The following is a 15,003-nucleotide window of genomic DNA, read 5'->3' on the forward strand; positions in this document are numbered from 1 at the left end:
TTATGGAAGAGTGATAGGGATGAAATGAATAGATAGATGGCTCTCACTATTTTTTTTTTTTAAATCTTTGATGTAAATAGCTTTACATCATTCTTTCAAATGAAGTATAAACAATTTGGAATTTTGCAACACCTATTTTAAGGTATTTTTGTTGTAGCTCCTCTTTCAGCAATTCAACAATTCCTCTTTCAAGCAGATCACAAATTTAAAAAATAAAAAAAAGTACAATTCTCAGGCAAACAAATTGTTATATATAGGTAGGTTAATACAAGAGACTACACAGGATCTTCAAAACAATGATAATCATTCCTACACCTTAGCTAACCTAATTAGACAGTAACAAAATTCTAGTTAAGTCCTAACTCCTAATGCCAGGGATTTTAGCATCATAGCCATAGATTTTTCCCTTTTTAGTACATTTGCTTATATTATCTTTGAAAAAACTACAAGTTTACCTAATTCATTAACTGACATGTCAGTTTTTTCACATCAGATTGTTTGAGGGGCTTTAACATGAACATTTGAGCTCCTTCTTCCAAACACCTGCATCAAAACAGAGCAGAACATCCACCATTAAGATATTTAATTTGGTTATATATTAATAAATAGAGATTTTTGATATTAAGTTGTTGATAGGAATTACTGGTTAATCCGTGTTGGTATGTTCTCCGATGACATGATCACTACCGGAACCTCTTTCATGCTAGATGATTCCTGTTTCCATAGAAAAATAATATATTGTAGTGATTAAATCTATACTTACATATAATGAGAATCATCTAAATCAGTATATCTATTCTTATATGGTGCCATAGTTATTAAATTTAACCCGATTAAGTGGCAGCAAGACGTTAGTAATAATGATGATGATGCCATATCACATTTTCAAAGAAAGCAAACATGTGTTAGTTAGAATTTAAGGGCCTAAGTATGTACCAAAGCAACAACACTAAGTACCTTGATTTTCTTAAGTAGCTCATAGCCTGTCATCCCTGGCATGCAATAGTCTGTGATAACCAAATTAACTTTGGACCTCTACAAAGCAGAAATTAATCCAACTATTAGCCCTCTAAGCAGCTATGTAACATGCAATCAGAGCTACAAAGCTTTGATTCATAATCAGGTAAAGAGAGTAGAAAACTTACTCCATTCATGGCGTTCTGCTCACTATCGGTCAAGCCCAAGAACTCCAATGCCCTTGGCCCATTTTCGGCAGTTGTAACTGAAAACACAACCCCAACAACTCATGAGTGAGCCAAAAAAGCCCATCCAAAATTGCATCCATTGTCTATGTTCTGGTCATTGTAATTTATTTTTATAGTCGAGATTGAATTATCTACATCCCACTACTATTATTAGAATAAAATCGTTAAGAACCAATTTTTTTTATCAATATTTGTTAATATTTAACTTAATATTTTATTTTTATATTATTTAAAATTTAATATTGAAAATTTAAAATGTTAACAAATATTAACTAAAGAACTCTTATTGAAAATCTAACTTCCTCAGTCTAACTTGGCTGAAGGCCTATGAAAAAAGTAGAGTCTCCAAGTCAAAAACTCATTCTCAAAACTTAAAACTCCAAATCACTAAATAAGAGACCAAGATAATTACTTCATTGAGAACACTTTATAATTAAAAGTCTTATACCCTTGATTTATTATAATTTTCTTTCTACCAAAAAGCTTGAATGTATTAATTTGTTTATCAAAATAGAATATTATTATAGAGGAAGCTTACATTAATTGTCCCAAATAAATAAATAAATAGGCATAGTTAAGGTGAAGCAAAAAGTATTCTTTTTGTATGAGTAAGAAAAACGTGTAAAAGTAGTTAGTTTGAAAAAAGCAAAATGAAGGGACAGAATGGTAGAAAGAAAGGTATGTATACCTTTGCAAGAAGAGTTCCTAAGGAGCTTCTCAACGAGCTTGCGATCAATGAGGTTATCATCAACAGCAAGAACATGTGGGGTAGCAGCATTTTCCATGACCCAATTTGAAGAAGACCATGAGGAAGAAGATGAACCAGTAGAAGCCATGCTTGTATGTGGTGTGGTGTTGTTATTACACACAAAGAACTAGACTATTAAAAAGGGATTATTATTATTATTATTATTGTGTGACAAGACCTATGCATAAATGAAGAGAGGAAAGTCACAAGTCACAAGAGTTGTATGAAGGTAGTATATATATACGTAGAGTGGAGAGTAAATGCAATATGAATTTGGAAGGTGGTTGGTGGGCGAGGAATTTTAGAACAGAGAGAAGAGAGAGATTGAGAGAAAGAGAATCAAGGAGTCACAGATATATCGTGATCCTTTTCGGGGTATCTGTGGATTTGATTCAGTCCCCCCACAATCACCAACCTCACACTGCACCACCTTCTATTCAAAACCAAAATCTTAATACTGCACTCTCTCTCTCTCTCTCTCTCTCTTTTCATTTAAAGCTTCTCTCTCTTTCTTTTCCATCTATCTCTTTGACGGGATTTCAGCATCACCCTCTCCGAACAAGATCTCCCATTCATATGGTTTCTTCAAAACAATCAGATAATTATACCATGAATGATGAATACATAATCTCGTTTCTTTTCTTTGGTGTCTATATAGATTGATTTGTAGCTATTAATTAGTTATTATTAGTGCTTTTAATTCTATAAAATTATATTTAATAGTATAGAATTATATTTAAAACTTTTCTCTCTTTTTTTAATGCTGGCCTCTAGAATTTCTCATCTCATTTTATTATATAGACTACAGCAACACATTTATAAATTTTTCCTATTTACAAGGACATAATTTTTTAAAAAAAAATTATTAAAACGTTAGAATTTATCTAACATATTTTAAAAGAAAAATATGCTAAATTTATTAATTCAAATTTTATAAAAAATGATGATGTATGTGACACGAATATAGGACACAACGTCGATATACGAATTTTTAAATTTTATAATACACGGAGATATGCATATATATATATAAAGTATTTTTTCGATAAATTATAATAATATTTTAATTATATAAAGTATCTAAAGTATTTTAATAAATAATAATATATACTATTTTTAAATTTATTTTAACAATATATATTAAGAATAAGGCTGACACGTGATGGTATCTAGGTGTGTTCAACTGTGTTTGAAATTTTTTTTTTATTTTTTATTAAGACACGGTTGAATATAATAGACACATATTTTTTATCTAAAATATGTCCGACACACGAATATCTATGCTTTGTAGATAAAAAATATATAATTTAAATTTTTAATATATTTATTTTATATTTATTAAAATAAAATTTAAAATCTTTTATTGACAATAACTTTAGTATATATATTTTGTCGCTTATTACTTAAATTAAAAGTCTCATTTTTTTCAAATTATTACACTATTAATACCAAGAAGAAAAATATAAATTTTACGTAAAATAAAAAAATAAATTAAATATGTAAAATATAAAATCATAATAAGATTTAAATTATAAAATTTTTAGACCTAGTATAAATTTCGTAAAATCGAATGACTTTAAAATTATAATATTAAAATATTATAAAAGTTAAATCGAGATTCTAATTACCAACGTTGTAAAAATTGGACCGGGTCAGTCGGTTCGACCGAAAAAATCGATGAACTGGATCTTAAGTCGGTCCGGTCTGCTAGTTAAACCGAACAAGGAAGTGAACCGGTATGAACCGGTTAAATTCGGAATGAACTGGTAAAAATCGGTCAAATTCGGTCCAACAGAATTGAAAATTAAAATTTTTAAAATGGGTGGGGTTTGAACCCCCTGTCCTCAATGAAAAAGAAGCAAGTCACAACCACTAGACTATCACAATTCTAATTAATATGTTTACAAATTATTATATATATAGATATCTTTTATCAAATATATTTATTTCTATTTAATTTATTTTAATTTTAGTTATAAACTCATTTATTTTAAAATTAATTATATTTTTATTTAACAATAATTATAAATTTACTTATTTTTTCTTTTCATAAGTATATAATATCTATTAATATTATTTTTTAATAAATACTTGTAGTATATAATAGTATAATAGATATAAATTTATTAATAAATTATTAGAATTTGAAAATAATTATTATTTTAATATAAAAACAAAATAAAATATTTATGATAGAGTAAAATTAACAAAATACTTATTATTTCTGTTTCATATTATTTTAGAATAGCTGAATATTCTTAAAATATTAGTAAAAATATGTATTTTAAATTTTAACATTAAATTTTTTACTATTTTTTATTTTTTATTTATATAGGTCCGGGTTAACCGATTCAACCAGTGACCCACCAGTTGAACCAATAACCCAATAATTCAGTAACTTGATCGGTTTGATCACCGATTTGGTTCTGACAACTATACTAATTACTATTATTAAAATTTAAAATAGTTGATTTTTTTAAAAAATAATTATGATAGGTTGACTATGTAAAAAAATTTATACAATTATTTAATCAGATTTATAAGTTTAAAACATTTTTAAGTAATGAATGTGAAAAATTAATTTTTTTATAATTATAATATTAGGTAGTTAATTTTTGTAAGTCAGTATTAACTAACATTTTAAAATGGGTGAATACCCATTTCGGTTCCGATCAATTTTTTTGAAAGGCTGCAAGGTTTTTAGAAAAAAATATCTTTTTTTTTGCCATTAATTTTTAATTTGGTGAAACTGATTAATCTATCTGTCGATCTCTCTTGAGTTAACGATATGTGTCTACGTAAAACATTAATAAGTTGATCTGTCCATTAAATGCCAATTAGGATCGATGGATTTTTTTCGTTAGAAAACTCCTTGTATTTAAGGATAATTGTGATAGCGTTTAAAATTCTTTTCTCTATTTTTTGTTATCTTTTTCATATTCATTAACTAAATTTGTTAGGTAAAAATTGAGAAAATATTAGTGATTTTAAATTTTTATTTATAAAAATTAAATAAAGAATATACATATTAATAAGAATGTTGCTAATTGTTATTATTATCAGTCTTATTTATTTGTTATTAGTTATTTTAAAATGTTAAAATTTGAATATTTGACAGTGATATATAAGTGAGTAATTGACATAAATATTCTTATTTGTTGTATCTATTAAATAAAATATTATGTCAACCTTCTTGTTATCTATTATAAAATAAAATATACACTTTTTTTAATAATAATGAGTTTATGTGAATTATAATGATTAATTTAAATTGAATACACTTAAAATTTATTAACATCATCCTAATAATATAATATCTTAACAATTTTTTTAAACAACAATAAAAAGATTAAAAAATATATCATCCGTCCAATTTTATAAGTAAAAAAAAAAATACAAATATTTTTTAGTTTTTACATAATAAAATTTAGTCAATGTATATAAAAAAGATAACAAAACAAACTTTAAAGAACCTTTAACAATTATTTCTAAAAAACAATAAGGCTCTAACAAAAAAAAATTATTAATCCTAGTCGATATTTAACAAATGAATCAGTAATTTAACGTGCTATACTTAGACATGTTCCGTTGACCCAAAAAAAATATTAACGAAGAGGTTAATTAGTTTTATGAAGATGAAATTCAAGGATCGGAATGAAATTTTTTTTATTAGGGTCTCGTTATCTTTTAAAATAATTAGTAGAGGTCATTTAGAATATATTCTCTTTTAAAATTATTTTAATTATCTTACATTATTTTAAATTCTAAATTATAAATTTTTAATAAAAAAGTTTAAATTATAAATTTAAATTTTAAAATTAATTAATATTAACGAACTAAAAGTTAAGTTTTTATATTTTTAAATTAAATTATTTGGTTTCTAAGAGCCAATGCAATCAATTTTGGATATCACTTTTGATCATAATTAAAATAATTTAATATTAAAGTTTGTATTAAATATTATTTTTGAAATGATATTAGTAGGAATAAAGAAAGACCGTATTATTTTCAAGAAAGATTATTGATATGCTACTGCTTGTATAATCCATCAAATTCATTAAATAAACACTATAATATTGTTATTATAACATTGTTATTGTAACGTTACAACAAAAACTCAATCAAATTGTGATAAAATAAATTAGATGTATTCAATTGTACTTTTATATTTTATTTTATTTTTTTTTATTGTTTTCATATTAATTTAATAGAAAAATAATAGATCCAAATCCGTTTAATATAAATTTTTTTTTCAATTATTTATAAAATTTTATTTTTTTTCCAATATTCTTAATTTTATATCTACAAAATTCTTTTTTTTTCTAATTTTTGATATAATTAAAAAACTAAATCAAATTTAAATTAAAATAAAATCAAATATTAGAATGACAAATTTTATATTAAATTTAAAATTAAATTTTATAATATATAATTTTACAAATACTTAACGTAACAGCTTATAAAATCTAAAATAAAATAAAACTAAAACAAAGCATTGAAAATGCTCTAAATTGTGGTCAACACGATTTTAGGCCATTATAATGCGCATGCGTAATAAAGCCACAGTGCGTGATACAACCACGTTATTGTAACGTCAACATGTATACTACTATTTGACTCTGGAAAATTTAAATTTTTGATAAAATAATTATTGAAAAATATACTATGAACCTTTAAAAATAATTTCTAGTAAAACTCTAATAAATATAAGTACAAATTTTACATTTTTTGTATACAAAACTCCTGTAAATATAGATACTGTTCCGGTCCGACTCAATTAGTGAGGCGGGTTCGGGTACCTAGGAATCGACCCACCGGATTCTCCAACCCACCAACTCCCTTTTTCTCCTTTTGTCTCGTCAGAGCACTTGGACAGTTGGAAAGGAAGCTTCCAGGAAGGAGGATCTACTACATAGGACCCACTCGAGTACAGATTATATAAGGGGAGAATCCTACCCCTCTCCAGAGGTAGGTCACCTATCCTAACCCTAATAGCCGTCTTTTGTACGGAGACTAACTTGAGCGTTAGAGTCCTTGCAGGTGGCTCCTCCCCCCACTCCATGCCAACCTAATTGGTTACTTCTAATTACGTAAATCAATAGTTCAAACCGCATTCAAAGGTAGGGCATTTCCCATTTTAATAGGAACTTCTAAATTCATAATTACAGATGAATATAGAAGAGCTTCATTTTTTTGAATCCCTATCGAAATTGACTGTAGCATGACAAATTTGGATAATTATATTTATAGTTGGTTTTTAGATAATTCGTTAACATCCAATATCTAGTATCACATATACATGTATAGCTCGAAGGAACCTCATCCGCCTCACTTCCGGAGCCCATACAAATCCAGCTTCCAGCAACCCCCTGAACCTCAATACTCACTGGACCCGAACCGTTCCGGACATGAGCTACCGAACATTGGCGTCGTTTGTGGGAAACCTAGCGTGAATGGATTTCCTGTTGGGCCCAATGGACAAGCACGAGGAGGAGGGAACCCGCTTGATGAGTAGGTTAGCCTCCGTGGCATCCTCCCGCGGGCACACGAGAACACGTTCTCGTAGATATGACCTGCCCTCCAACTCTCATGAGATACGCCCGTTCGGGGGTACGAGTGACGATAATGCTAGAATCATGCAGGAACTACGCCTCCGGGTGCAAAACCTTGAAAGAGAGTTAGCAGCAAACGACCATTACTGTCCTATCCCGAGTCTCTCCCGCACCCGATCTCCTCCAAGGAGGTCGGATACTTGGGGCAGAAGCCCTTGAAGAGATAAAAGGCATCGAACAAATTCTCGGTCCCAGACAACCCAAGACGGGTCGGAAGGACACGAGGAGACCCACAGAGAGAGACCGCGAAGACGACGAGAATCCATCATCATGGAAGCTACCCCTTTCCACTCCTCCATCCTCAAAGTCCGGCTACCAAAACATTTTAACAAGCCGATGGACATGAGGTATGACAGCACCTAGGACCCTTAGGAACACTTGACAGCGAGGCCAAGATGAACTTGGAAGGTGTCGGTGACGCAATGAGATGCCGAGCTTTCCCAGTAACGTTAGCAGGCCTTGCGATCCGGTGGTTCAACGCACTTCTGCAAGGGTCTATTATGGCCTTCTCAGATATAAGTCACAGTTTCCTGGCATAGTTTACCACGCGCATCGCTAAGGCCAAAACCCGATCAACCTTCTAGGCATCACCCAGAGAAACGGGGAACCGACCCGAAAATTTCTGGATAGGTTCAATGACGAATGCCTGGAAATCGATGGCTTGACTGACTCGGTAGCCAGTTTGTGCTTGACGAATGGTTTGCTGAACGAAGACTTCAGGAAACACCTCACCACTAAATCCGTCTGGACCATGCAAGAGATCCAGAACGTGGCAAGAGAGTACATCAACGATGAGGAGGTTAGCCAGGTTGTGGCAGCCAACAAACGGTAGCCAACTAACCTACCTACTCGTTAGCCTGGATACATGGAAAGACTAAGAGAGGCCCCCAAGATAGGGGCACCAGCAAAACAGTTTAAGCCGTTTCCTCGGGTGGAGAAATTCACAAACTACACCCCCTCACGGCCCCTATCGTGGAAGTGTTCCAGCAAATTACGGACAAGGGGATCCTATTGAAGCCTCGGCAACTGAAAGACAGGACAGGTGGGAACAAGAGCTTGTACTGCGACTATCAAAAAGGTTATGGCCCCAAAATGCAAGACTACTTTGACCTAAAGGATGCCTTGGAGCAATCCATTCGCGAGGGAAAGCTGACTGAGTTCTCCCAATTCATAAGGGAGCCGAGAAGAAAGGAACGCGAGCAATCCGAGGAAGATCGCAGCCGGGTTGTGAAACCAAAACAAACACCGACTAAGAACACTGAAAATGCCCCTACGGTAGTTGTCAACATCGTGATCGGGCGAGATGCGCCCCCCAAGTCCAAGTCGGCAATAAAAAAGGACGCCAAGGTCTTAGCCGTGTCATCAGAAAGCCACAGGACTCAATCTGAGGAGCCCCCAAGGATATCCTTTGGCCCCGAGGATCAATGGCTTCGCGAGCTTCCGAAAAACCCACGCATGGTGATCACGACAAGAATCGGGATGGATTCTTATTGACACTGGCGCTAACTCAAATATTATGTTCAGAAATGTGTTTGATGCCCTGGGACTCAGAGAAACCAACCTCAAGACCCATTAACAAGGGGTCATAGGCCTTGGGGACAACTACATAAAACCCGATAGGGTAATTACCCTTCCGGTCTGTATAGGGTCAGGTGAAAGAAAGAGGTCGGTGATGGCAGAGTTTGTTGTCTTGAGAGACTCCGCATCCTATAACGTCATCATGAGAAGGAAGACAATCAATGAATTCTCGGCGGTAATATATACCAAGTTTTTGGCCATGAAGTATGTGACGGATGCCGAAACCATCGGTTCCGTCAAAGGAGACCTAGAAACTTCCGCCGCATGAGACACACCAGTCTTTCCCTGAGGAAGAAGTCAAAGGAGATATCCGGGGTCTTCCTAGCCAATCTGGATGCAAGAATAGACGACAGACCAAGGCCAAAGCCCCAAGGGGACTTAGAAAACTTTTGAGTTGGGAACATGAAGGAAAAGTTCACTTTCGTGAACAAAAACCTCCCCTAGAACCTAAAAAGACCTCTCATGGAAGCTATCAGAGCAAACGACGACCTTTTCACTTGGACCCCCGCCGACATGCCAGGGGTGGACCCCGAGTTCATGTCTCACCGGCTCGCCGTAAAACCGGAAGCTAAGCCCATAGTGCAGCAAAGGAGAAAAATGTTGCAGGAAAGGGCTAATGAGGTAGCCAAACAAACGGCCAGCCTCTTAGATGCTGCGTTCATCAGGGAACTTGAGTATTCGACTTCGCTGTCGAACGTCATGCTCATCAAGAAAGCCAACGGGAAGTGGAGGATGTGTGTCGATTACTCAGATCTTAACAAAGCCTGTCTAAAAGACTCTTCCCCCTTCCAAACATTGATGCCCTGATCGATGCAGCAGTGGGATACCGATTCTTAAGCTTCATGGACGCATACTCTGGGTATAACCAAATACCCATGCATCAACCTGATAAGGAGAAGACGACGTTTATAACGCCCACTGGTACTTACTGTTACAAAGGGATGCCGTTCAGACTAAAAAATGCTGGAGCAACCTACCAGAGGCTAATGAACAAGGTTTTTAGCGACCTTATCCATAGATCGGTTGAAGTTTATGTCGATGACATTCTGGTAAAAACTAGCGAGCCTAGTAACCTGATCGGAGACTTGGAGACCATCTTCGAGTCTCCCTGTAAGCATAACATGAGACTCAACCCCCTCAAGTACGCTTTTGCCATGGAGGCCGAGAAGTTTCTTGGTTTCATGATAACACAGAGGGGAGTAGAGGCTAACCCGGACAAGTGCGAAGTTATCTTACAAATGACGAGCCCAGGGAACGTAAAGTATGTGCAAAGGTTGGCTGGGAGGCTCACTGCCTTATCCCGTTTCCTCGGCGCCTCAGTAGCGAAGGCCCTCCCTTTCTTCAATTTGATGAAAAAGGGAATAGCTTTTGAATGGAACCGGGCCTGTGAAGAGGCATTCAGTCATTTCAAAAGGGAATTATTGGCACCCCCTGTCCTTGGCAAGCTAAAAGAAGGGGAGACATTATTTTTGTACTTGGCAGTAACAGACCAAGCTCTGGCAACTGTTCTCATCCGAGAAGAGGATAAGATTCAACACCCGGTGAACTTCATCAGCAAGGCGCTCCAAGGAGCGGAGCTAAGATACACCAAGTTTGAGAAACTGGTATATGCTTTACTAAACTCAACATGGAGGTTAAGGTAATACTTCCAAGGACACCGATAACCGTCAGGACCGATCAAGCCATTTACCTAGTGTTACAAAAACCCGACCTGGCAGGCTGCATGACGACATGGGCGGTTGAGCTATCTCAATACAACTTACACTACAGACCCAGGCACGCGATCAAGGCCTAGGCTATGGCAGACTTCCTAGTCAAGGTAGTTGGTGATGCTCCCGAGAACACGAGCACACGGTGGAAGCTCCATGTTGACGGAGCTTCAAACCAAGTGTTCAGAGGGGCAGGAATAATCCTCGAAAGCTTGGCTGGGATGACTTACGAACAATCAGTCAAGTTTGATTTTTCGGTTTCCAACAACCAGGCGGAATATGAAGCGTTGATAGGGGGTTTGCTCTTAGCCAAGGAGGTTGGAGCATCACGAGTAGAGGTCAACAGTGATTCTCAAATCGTTACCTCCCAAGTCAATGGGACCTATCAAGCCAGGGATTCCTTGCTCCAAAAGTACTTGGAAAAGGTGAAAAAGTTGTGCAGAGACTTCGAGGAGGTCACGATCCAACATGTGTCCAAAGAGAGGAATGCAAGAACTGATCTCCTATCGAAGTTGGTGAGCACAAAGACAGGAACGGTAAACCGATCCTTGATTCAGGGGTTGATAAAGGAGCCGTCGGTAACCTTATATGTGACACAAGCGATGAACCCTCCCTCATGAATTGATTTGATCCTCCACTTCTTGGAGAACGGCAAACTCCCAGACAATGAGAAGGAAACCAGAACAGTGAAACGAGAGGCGGCCAAGTACGTAGCAATACAAGGCTAATTGTACAAACGAGGGCTTAATCAACCCCTATTGAAGTGCCTACGACCCGATTAGACGGACTACTTCCTGAGCGAAGTCCATGAAGGATGTTGTGGCCATCATATTGGAAGAAAGGCATTAGCCAAGAAGCTCGTTAGAGCCGGTTACTATTGGCCTTCAATGATGACGGACGAACAAGAATTCGTGAGAAAGTGTAGGAGGAGCCAAGAGAACGCTAATTTTTACAAGTCCCCAGCGATGGAGTTGATCTCAATGCTAGCGTCCTGACCTTTCACTCAATGGGGAGTCGACCTCCTAGGCCCATTTCCAGTGGGTCCCGGGTAGGTTAAGTACCTAATCGTGACCATTGATTACTATACAAAGTCGATCGAGGCGGAACCATTGGTTAGTATATCGTCGACGAACTATCGGAAGTTCATGTGGAGACAAGTGGTCTTCAGGTTTGGAATCCCTGACGTCGTCATTTTAGACAATGGAACACAGTTCGTGGACAAGAGGTTTGGGGAGTTCCTCTCAGGGCTGGGGATCAAGCCGAAATTCTCCTCAGTCGAACACCTACAAAGCGATGGCCAAGTGGAAGCTTTAAACAAGGTCATCCTCCATGCCCTGAAGACATGACTAGACTAGAAAAAGGGCTCCTGGTTAGACGAGCTTTCCTCAGTCCTATCATCGTATAGGACGACGCCGCAATCTTCTACCGGAAAAATGCCGTTTCGGCTTACCTACGGGATCGACGCGGTAATTCCAGTCAAAATCGGAGAACCGAACCCGAGGCTGCTTCTCAGAGGCGTTGAAGAAATGGTGGAAAAAGATCTAATTGATGAAACCAGAGAGATGGCCCATTTGACAGAAACTGCATTAAAGCAAAGGGTAGCTTTAAGGTACAACGCTAGAGTGCTGAAAAGGAGTTTCGAACCAGACGACCTGGTGCTTCGAAGAAACGACATCGGGTTACCGACCCCAGGAGAAGGAAAGTTAGTAGCTAATTGGGAAGGCCGGTACAGGATAAGAGAGGTACTCGGCAAGGGGCCTACAATCTGAAATGTCTGAACGGGAGCGAAGTACCAAGGACATGGAACGCAATAAACTTAAGAAATTTCACTCTTGAAGGGCGACCCAGTGACTTAACGATTTTTCCCTTTTCTCGTTCATTACCATTGGTTATCTTGTCATCCTGCTTGTCATCTTGTTATCTCGTTTCATTATAAATACCGTGAACATTTTCAACCATTTCATTATAAATACCATAGACGCTATGTCATTTCGCTTGTTTTAAGAATTACATGTATCATTATTTTTCTTACCACGGCTAGTCGGGACTGATCACCCCAGAAGCCTCAGTCAATGCAAAAAACAGCACGTGCAAAATCCATGGCCTACCGGCCAAACGATAAAGCTAGAAAATAGAAGGCTCTAAATATTTTTCAAAGGTAACTAGTCGGCCTAAGAACAATAGAAAGCAAGTCACGATAAGTATCACAGAATAAGGGCATCGCATCGGCCCAACAAGATAAAAGTACTACAAAACAAGGGCATCGCATCGGCCCAACAAGTTAAAACAACAAAATTACAAAAAGATAAGTCTGAGCAACTGAGATAAAAATTACTGAGGAGTTCCTGATTTCTTGTATAGGGTAGGAACGGCTTAGAGGATGGAAAGAAAGCATGCAAAAGTGGAAGGAATACAAGAAATTAAGAATTGAGAAGTTGGAGCCAATGTGTACGCATGGATGACGCGTACGCGTGACCGGTGCAGCAGGCAAGCGACGCGTACGCGTGACCCAAAATTCGTTCAGTGATGCGTACGCGTGGCTGACGCGTACGCGTGACGAGCGTCACGTGCCTCAGTTACGAGAAAACGCTGGGGGCGATTTTTGGGCTGTTTTTGGCCCAGCTTCAAGCCCGGAAAGAAAGATTAGAGGTTGCAGAGTGGGACGAATCAGGGGATCAATCATTCACTTTTCATTCATTCAAATTTTTAGGTTTTAGATGTAGGTTTCTAAAGAGAGAGGCTCTCTCTTCTCTCTAAGTTTAGGGTTTCATCTTCCAAATTCTCCTTAGGTTTAGGTTTCAATCTTATTTTAATTTAGTTTTCTCTTACTTTTATTTGTTCTAGCACTTTAGTTATCTACTTCTGTCATTGATTCCTTTATTTTGCCAATTTAGTTTATAAATTCTTCTTGTTAGATTCAATTTGAGGCATTTCATGTTTATTGCTTCTTTCTTCATTTGTTGTTATTGATTCCTTGCAATTGTTAGTCTTAGATTTTACATTCTCTTGTTACTTTTCTATGCTTTTATTTGTGCCTTCTAAGTGTTTGATAAAATGCTTGGTTGGATTTTAAAATAGATTTTTATGTTCTTGACTTGGATTGATTAATTAGAGACTCTTGAGTTATCAAAATTCTTTTGTTGATTGGTGATTGAAAGTTGCTAGTTAGCTTGAGCCTCACTCTTAAGTTCACAAGTTCTAGTCGAAGACTAGATTTAGTGAGGCTCAAGCCAACTAGCAACTTTCAAGCCAACTAGCATAAGGATATTGTGATATTGTCTTTAAAGCTTAAGCTACTTTTCTTTCACAACTGTACTTAACAATCCCTTAATGAATTGAGATTATATGAGCAAGTGCTCATTTCAAATGATTGAAATGATATAAATGCAATATTTTTCTCATGATCATAATTAACCGCTTTTGTTATCTCACTCTTAGGAGTGGGAGATTAGTTCTGATCCTCAAGATAAATATCCTATTAGTAATAAAGTTCAGGCTGTTTATAGTAAAGATGCGTTGTGCTCCATCATCTTCAGTCTCTTTGTCGTTCATGTCGTTGTGCCGGCTATGATGCTCTGTTTCTCTCAGTCTATGCACTTCCATGGCTGCATCTTCCAACGGAGTCTAGGTATGATTTGTACATTCTTTGTTCTGATTCTTTATTTATTATGATTTTTAAATTTTTCAAGTCTTAGAATTTTTATTTATTGAATTCTGTTTGTAAATTGTGTTTACTTGTTGAAACTTGTAAATTCTTTGTTCTAGTTCTTTAGGATTTTTTTAGTTTTGTTTGTAAATTCTTTTTATTTGCTCAAATTTGTTGTTATATAATTAAATATTTTTCCTCAAGTTTCAAAATTAGCTGTTTAATATGCATGAACTATATATTAATGTTTAAACAATTTTTTTAAAAGATTTTAAATTTAAGTTTATCGTTGGTTAAATTCGCCGGTAGTTATTAATTTAATTATTAATTAATAATATATTACTGTCGGATTTATCGAAAAAATCTAACGGTAAAAGTTACTAGCAAAAATATTTTAATGGTAATTAGTGGCAGACGAAAAAATCTGTCAATAAATAATTACTAGTAAGGTTTATATTGTAGGATTTATTCTGACGGTAATTTTGACCGTAAATATATTACCAAC

At 35.5% G+C, this 15,003-nt stretch overlaps 1 protein-coding gene across 1 annotated transcript; it reads right to left on the reverse strand.

Annotated features, from left to right (window-relative positions):
* Positions 1-236: 236 nt before the first annotated feature.
* Positions 237-2,098, reverse strand: LOC130956317 (two-component response regulator ARR17-like). The gene is made up of 5 exons (XM_057883355.1): positions 1,894-2,098; positions 1,146-1,222; positions 958-1,035; positions 644-714; positions 237-543 (listed from the first exon to the last, which is right to left on the reverse strand). The coding sequence occupies exons 1-5, from the start codon at positions 2,039-2,041 to the stop codon at positions 456-458; spliced, it is 462 nt and encodes a 153-aa protein (XP_057739338.1). The 5' UTR covers positions 2,042-2,098; the 3' UTR covers positions 237-455.
* Positions 2,099-15,003: the final 12,905 nt, after the last annotated feature.

This window comes from Arachis stenosperma, chromosome 10, assembly GCF_014773155.1.
Source record: "Arachis stenosperma cultivar V10309 chromosome 10, arast.V10309.gnm1.PFL2, whole genome shotgun sequence".
Classification (NCBI taxonomy): domain Eukaryota; kingdom Viridiplantae; phylum Streptophyta; class Magnoliopsida; order Fabales; family Fabaceae; genus Arachis; species Arachis stenosperma.